General features: G+C 36.3%; 1 protein-coding gene across 1 annotated transcript in view; it reads right to left on the reverse strand.

The window, feature by feature from the left end:
* Positions 1–4,277, reverse strand: part of KLHL32 (kelch like family member 32) — a 95,052-nt gene extending 90,775 nt beyond the window's left edge. The window contains exons 1-2 of the mRNA XM_009093408.4: positions 4,193–4,277; positions 1,489–1,669 (exon numbers count right to left, since the gene is read on the reverse strand). Coding sequence (XP_009091656.1) covers positions 1,489–1,669; positions 4,193–4,215 — 204 coding nt within the window. The 5' untranslated portion in view covers positions 4,216–4,277. The remainder of the gene's footprint in view (positions 1–1,488; positions 1,670–4,192) is intronic.
* Between the last annotated feature and the right edge of the window lie 3,674 nt (positions 4,278–7,951).

Raw genomic sequence — 7,951 nt, forward strand, 5'->3', positions numbered from 1 at the left:
TTGGCTCAACACCATCACAGCAAAAGTCACATCGAGGTTAATAATATTTCTTAAATATGCAGAATAAATTAAGTCTAAATTCTAACCAAAAGTCAGAGAGATTTGACAGGAAGATAAAAACCCTGCTCAGGTAATCGGAGACATAGAGAAGTTGTCATACACTGTATTACTATTGTAACAAGACAAAAAGATCCCCATAAAGAAGTTCATCACACTACAATTACTGTGTAGACAAAATATTTAATAAATTTACTTTGTTAGAGAAAATAGACCTTTAAATTAATTTCAGCTTTAGTCTCTAATTAACAACAGGATGACTCACACTTAAAAATACCAGTCAACTACAGAGCTATAGATGGTCCAACACTTTGAGTGGGCACATTGTAATAAAGGTTTGTAGAACTGCCTCATATAAAGGATACTTTTCCTATCAGCAAACACAGTTTTTCAGTTATTCCAATTCTAGATTGGAGTTAGACTGGAATTGTCTGAATCAGATTTCCCAGGGAATATTTTATTTTACGTCTTGGAAACTCTTGTTTCTGAAAATAAGTTTTATCACATTTAAGAAATTACTATGGCTTCCTCTTTGAGAGCAACCATTTACATCTGACAAAAATCCAATCTCAAGTTGAAATAAATTGTATTTATTGTGTTATCATAGAATGGCTTGGGTTGAAAGGGTAAAGATCACCTAGTTTCAAGCCCACTGCCATGGACATTTCCCCCTAGATCAGGTTGCTCAGAGCCCCATCCACCCTGGCCTTGTAAATTTCCAGGGATGGGGCAGCCACAAGTTCTCAGGGCAGCCTGTTCCAATGCCTGACCCGCCTTACAGTAAAGATTACATTTAAACTCCCTCACCCCATACTTCCATACTCTATTCAGAGAATCATCGAACATGCTGACTTGGAAGAGGGCCACCCGGACCATCAAGTCCAACTCCTGGCCCTGCACAGGACACCCCAAGAGTCACACCACATGCTCAAGGGTATTGTCCAAATGCTTCCTGAACTCTGTCAGGTGTGGTGTTGTGACCATTTCCCTGGGGAGCCTGTTCCAGTGCTCAAACACTCTCTGGGTGAAAACCTTTCCTGATATCCAACCTAAGTGTCCCAACTTAGCTTCACGCAGTATCCTTGAGTCCCATCCTCATGTGTTCTACAAAAATTTCTACATACTAGAATATCTTCCACTTTCTCACTTTACTGCGACACTAAATTCACAGAAAGACGTGCACTGCCTATCTCTGCTGGGGGGAGGGAGGGGAAGACTTACCATAAATAATTATTTAAAAAATCTGATTTGTTCTTACCATATCTTTCCTATGGATATTTCAAGTTGTATACTCTACAGAGTGTGCAATAATCCTGCTTTTCTAAAGGTTCAAATTTAAATCTTGTTCAATATGATATCTATAATCATCTCCATCCTCCACAATGATAATTTTTAATACTATTATAGTAACAGAAAAACCTTGGGACTTACTCGGAAGTAGTCACTGCAGGCTGCCAGGACTGCTTTATGTGCATGGAATTTCTGCTCTTCAGCAATAAGGGTAATATCACAAAGAATGCCATCACTTCTTTGCTGGTTCAGAGCTGCCAGGACGGCATCATTGTGGGAGCTAGACTGACAAAGCCTCTGACCTGTCAGCATTTCCTGAACACTGAAAGGGAAAAGGGGAAAGATTCTGTCAAAACCAAAAAAAAATAAAAATTTAAAGTACAAAACAAGCACATTCTGTCAGGAATACAGAACAAGACAAGGTAGTTTGATAATTCTTGGAAAGCAAAAGTCATGAACCCTGTCAGGCAAAAATCTTTACACAGCGTAGACATCAGAAGAAAAGCTCAATATAACAAGGCATTATGAAAGCTGATTATATACTTAAATTTACAAACTTCAATGTTCCTGATTTCTCATTTCCTGTACCAGAAATCACAGGATTAATTAATTTTAGGATTAAACGAGAACAATAGAGGGCTTAGGTCAATGGACCACCAGAAAACTTTAAGTGGTTCAAACTGAAGCACTGGTGAAAAGGAGGGTATATGCATGTATGCAAGAAGTTCTACTAAAAAGTATGATGCCTCATGGTCTCAGGTGGCCTCAGGTTTAAGTCACACTGAATGTTTAAGTCTGAAAACTGAAGATTTTCGGACCACCTCAGGCTATTAATATTTATGAAGTGTTGTAGTGTTTTTTTGATTGTCTGTTTTGTGCTGGGGGAAGGGAGAGGATGTTTTCTCAATTTTAAAATGCCAACGCCTTCTCCACCTCTGAATCTTTCCATATATGAATATAAGATTCACATATAATCCGGTCTAGAACTGCCTGATTGCAGCTTCCTTTCTCTGTAGTAAAAGGAAGAGACAAGATAACTGTTGACACAAATGGAAACAAATCAAAACATATCAGCAAATCCTCTTTGGTACAAAGCAATGCAATTGATTTGAGCTCTGTGAGACTACCAATTTAAATGGCCAGAGAATCCACATATGTGTTTATAGAAGGTGAGTTTACAGAGAGTCATCTCAGCTTAAATCAAAGTGAAGATTTTTTTTTTTAGGGGTGACTAACCCATCATCTCTCCAGCACAATCATGTAACTTACTGCATACATGTATTATACAGCAGCTGTGTGGCTGTGATATTCTCCTTTCTCTGCCCATCCTGCTCCTGCACCTCAGGCACCTGTAAGCTACTGCAGACCTACCTTGCAGACTGTTTGCTCTAATCTAAGCTGCCCTTTTAGAAGGACAACAACTAAAACCTTACTTCTAGAAGAAGGCTGGCCAAAGAGAAATACCACAGGAACAGAGTGTATCTGAATTTTACTCTCTCTCTGACAGTTCAGGTTTCACATATGGACATGCCCTAAATACATCTCAAAAGGACTCATTCAAATTATTCTTTTTTCTTTGTTCTGTTTGTGGAACCCAACTCATATTCTAAATTACAGTTATCAAGAAATCTAACTAGCTAAACACAAGAGAATTATTTGTAATGGTTATTTCTCTTCTGTAATTTCTATAGCAAACTGACTAAAACTAGGGCAAGTATGATACATTAATGGTATGAATACTCTGAGATGGTTTCTTTTTACTTCTGGTTTTATTAGCCTCTCTCCCAGTGTTGTAAATCAAGACCTTCATTGCTCTTGCTTTTTTCACCATCATCCAGAAGACTATTTCATTCAATAGAGAATTTATCTGGCATTTTAAACTAAGTTCTATCATAATCCATTTTTCAATTCAGTGACCAAAGTGAAAAATCAATTGCCTGTAACCCTTGTGCTAATAACATATGAAGAATGCACACACATGAAAGGCATTTTAACTGGAATTTATGAATGAAAATACATAGAATAATTAAACATAACATGACTGATTATTTGTAGTGATATTGTCAGTTGATAAATTCAATAGCTACAAAAGCAAGCAAGTTCTGATTCTCTTCTGCTGCAGAAGCATGGCAGGGAAAGGGGAACAGAACTGGAATGATAAGGTGTCCCAGTCATACCAGGGAGTTTTCTGACCTCCCAGATCAGTGTTAACTATTCTAAAACAGAACCACCAGCATATCACACTACTGCAAAGTTCTGCAGAAAACCAATTCAGTTAATAAATTCTACAGAGTGTTCTGTCTGAAAGAACCGTGTTCTGCTCCCAGAAAGTAATTAAATTATAAATGACAAATTCTCTATTGCAGGAATGGGTGGTACAAACAAATGAGAAAGGCTACATTGGGAAGGAGACACAAGGGAAGGCAGAAAGATGAATTTGGAGAGAATCTTGGAAGACATTTCACATAACTGGAAAAGTAATATGTCCCGAACAGTGGAACACTGAACAGACCCAAAATTATCACCGGCCACCATTCCAGATGCAAAAAATGCCAGGTGCTTCCACAATCAAAAATTCCAAATATAGACTAAGGCATAAATAAGATAAGGTATGAGGAGCCTGTAGGCCTCCAATCAATCCCAGGCACAGTCTTCCTTGCCTGAGATAAGAAGCAACAACAAGGTAATATTTTGCAGATTATAACATGGATATGTATTTAATAATGTGAATTCCCATCTAATGAACAAAACTAGTAGTTTTACTTTTTTCTACTTTCTTAACTGAATCTTTGGTAAACATCATCCTAAATGTTAATAACTTCCTACACACTACCAAGTACTATACCTCAGGCACCTCTCAGATGGCATCCTTCAGTCTTCTGAATATCAAAACTTACAATCCTCTAGGGAAAGCTGTGAGTGTTCCAGCTAGAAAAAGAGAATGGAGAGGAACATTAAAATTCAAAGCATACACAGCCTCAGCCTTAAAGATCAATACTTTCAGGATGTGCAATTCAAAAGCAACTTTCACTGTCTAGATTTGAGTGCAGTCTTTCTGTAAGGAAAGTGGCCTTTCCTCTAGTCTTTTTTAGAGATTCACTCCCTGCCATCTGAACGTCCTCCACCTGCTGCCCTTGAGAAATGCTTTCCACAAACTCCGGAACACATATAATTTCAAAAAAGCTGAAGAATAGTGAGGAGGGAAGTAAGTGTACCAAAATTCCTTCAATATGAAAAGTAAGCCAAAGGCACGTATTTATTGGTGCTTGCTTACTTCCCTGAACAATACAGAGTTTTTATGTTCAATGATCCTAAGGGTCTTTTCCAACCTAAATGACTCTATGATGCTATAATCATTCTGGCAAATGGAAGCAGTATAGTACAATCATTTTAACAAACACAACAGCTCTTTTTTTAAAAGGCAAAATACTGAAGTGACCATATAAATAAACAGAGAACAGCTGAAGTGTTCAAAGACCTAAGTTGTTGAAAACAGGATTGTACAGCAAATTTTTAACTGGTGTAGCAGCCAGCACAGCTGACATGATATTTCAATTTCATATAAGAATCATAAAAGAAAAAATAGGTTTTAACCAAGTAGTCAAAAAAGAAAAGTACACTACTTTGACTGCTTATTTAAACCATGTGTGGATTGTTTAACTCAGTAACATCGAAGTATTACAATTCAGCAAAATCTGAAGAATGGGAAAAATTTCTATATTTTTCTCTCTTTTCCAAAAAGACTGCAATTCTGAGCAAATGGGTGAGGTCATAGAGAACTTATGCTGATGATTCAGTGGGACACTAAACAAATGGGTGCTTTCCAGTGCTTTCCAATGGTGGTTTCAGAACATTTCACTCTCTCCATCAACAACCACCATTCTAGTACTATTAAAACAATTCAACTTATCTTTCAAGAGACAGAAAACCACAGCATATCAAGTTGATATTGTCAACTAAGGAAACAAAACCACTTCTGATCAATGTACCTGCTCTTGTATACACCCATACATCAATGGGAATGCAGGGAAAAGCATTCCTTCTACAGTAATTAAGGCATATGCATCAAAGAGTTAACAAAACATTCAAACAGTCCCATGCTGCATTTAGTGGTTTTGTGCTAACAAATCAATCTTCCCTAAACTTCAGCACTCCTCCTTTTTCTTCCAAAGCTCCAGCACTGCAGGCCTCACTTAAATGTACACCATGTACACAAGAGTAGAGTGTGTAAATCATTAAACCAATACTGCACTGATTTTATTTAGCCATATAGAATTAAAGCAGCTAAACATCCCTAATAATGGGAAATTTGAAAGCATTATTTATCCTTACTGAAAAAAAAAAATTAGGGAGGCACTTCCACCTGTTGCATAGATATGCTGTGCCAGAACAGTTCTAAAATCATTTGCACCAAGACTTTATTTCTATTTCAGACAGCTGGCTACGTCTCCATTATATAAACTGTGATTGGTACTTAAAGAAATTCTTTGCATTAGAATGTTTAAGACAAACTATTGTCTTTCTATTTAACTCCTTTAAATAATCAAATCGGTTTAAAAGATTAGTTTAGAAACTTGAAGATAAGACTTTTGGTTTAAATGGAAAACTTTAAATCCACCTAAATCCTTCTGTTATAGTGAAATACTCCTTTAATGCTGGAAATTAACAGGAAAAATATAGGCCAGACAGAAAATGCTCATTACATCCTAGGTTTGACATATATGCTAAAATTGCCAAAAAGCATTTTTTTTAAATATTATATATTATTTTACTCTTTATGATTTTGTCTTGAACACTAATTCCAAATAATACAGGATTTCACAACTAAAATTTATTTCCTTATTGCTCCATTAGTTTTTTCACATCCTAGAAAAGTGCTAAAATTAAAAATTGGCAACTGAATATAACTAGTAATGATCTAGCTAGCGCTGGAAAAACATATTATTTTGGTAGGGAATGGTGTACCATTCCCAAATGGAAAAAAGAAAAGCCCTCAACAGTAGTTTTCTTACATAAACACAGTGAATCTAAGGATTTCAAAGGTAAGACATTCAAAAGAAATCACACTGTGCATGCAAATGATTATGACAAACTAATACACCAAAACAGTGTTTGCTCTCTTTGCCTGATGAAATGTCACTCTTTCTATATATATTTTTGTCACAGTCTTATGACACAGCAAAATAAACAGTAGGTTTTGTGCACTCTCAGGAAATCTTGGAATGTAGTGTCACTGCCACATCCACTGCACAGCTAGACTATGCAACTTTAATCTAAATTACCAGGAGAGTTCAGCAATTATTTGTTCAAAGATCACTAAAAAAAAAAAAGCACATAAGCAGGTAGTATTTCTTCCTTTATTTTAACTGGATATAACACTGATTTGGAAATATTAGACAAAAGTTTAGTATCCAAAAGTATTTATTGGCAGAATGCATGTTCCTTGTTCCAGAAAAAGTCTTGTTCAATTAAATTAATCTTGAGGAGCCAATACCATGTTCCTAGTTTACATGGAATGCATGAGGCATTGAAAGAATTTCAGTTACACCTTTTCCCATCCTTTTGGTGGGTTTATTTGGGGGGGTTATTTGTTTTTCTTGTGTCATTTAGAAACAAACTGAAGGTGAGAACACATTTTTTATTAATTCTTGAAAATACAAGCCACCAGAATGTGGATTAGATTAAGGGGCGAAGGATGTAGGAGATCAAAATAAAATTCATATTCAATCTACTTTCTGAAAATAACCTAAATGTCCCAAAATTCACCATTTCCTCCCCCCTGATGTAACAAGGTGGTTTTTTTCTAGTTCACAGATCTAATTTTACAGAGTTGCCCAAACCATAGTCCCGATCATCACAAAACTTATCCTGTTCCATGAACAGGCTCTGTATTTTATACTGGGTACCTAAGAAACATTTCTTCCACCCTAATTATGCTTCCTTTGTCTTGCAAACTAGTAAAAAATGTATATTCCTAATGGAAATGGCAATCTATTAATAATGCCTGAAAACATGCAGGTTTTCTACATAATTCAAGCTTATATAAAATAATTACCACCTTGGTGGTTTCATCAATAATTTCCCCATTTGCTCTAAGTAAATAAGAACTGAGTTACAATCAACTTCAGTGTGAACTCACTTACAAAACATGATATAGGCATTATTTCTGTAAGGTCAAAAATAGAATTATTTAAAAATCCTGATTTTAAATTTGTTCTGAATACAAAAACAAAACAGCATTGGACAAAAAGCTTGTACTTTTTTCTTTACTAAAGTAGTTACTTCTTAGACAGGGGTCACTAAACTATCCCACTCCCACCCCCTGAGCCCCAGCCTAGGTTTAGGGGAAAGCAAGGGTTCTGTTACCTATGTAGGAGTCAGAAAAACCCCACGTGACTGCCTCCATGGTTCTAGATAACACGCTGTGCTGTGGTGGGAGAGGTGAGACTCTGCCCTCCTCAGATATTTGGTGAGACTGACATAAAAAAGTGAGAAAAATCAAAGTGAAACACAGGCAACTACCACTTCACAGAGTTCAGCTTAATAAGAGATTCAAGAGATACTAAAAGATGCTTTTGAAGACAGAAGAAATGTTCTCTTGCAA

Source organism: Serinus canaria, chromosome 3, assembly GCF_022539315.1.
Source record: "Serinus canaria isolate serCan28SL12 chromosome 3, serCan2020, whole genome shotgun sequence".
Classification (NCBI taxonomy): Eukaryota; Metazoa; Chordata; class Aves; order Passeriformes; family Fringillidae; genus Serinus; species Serinus canaria.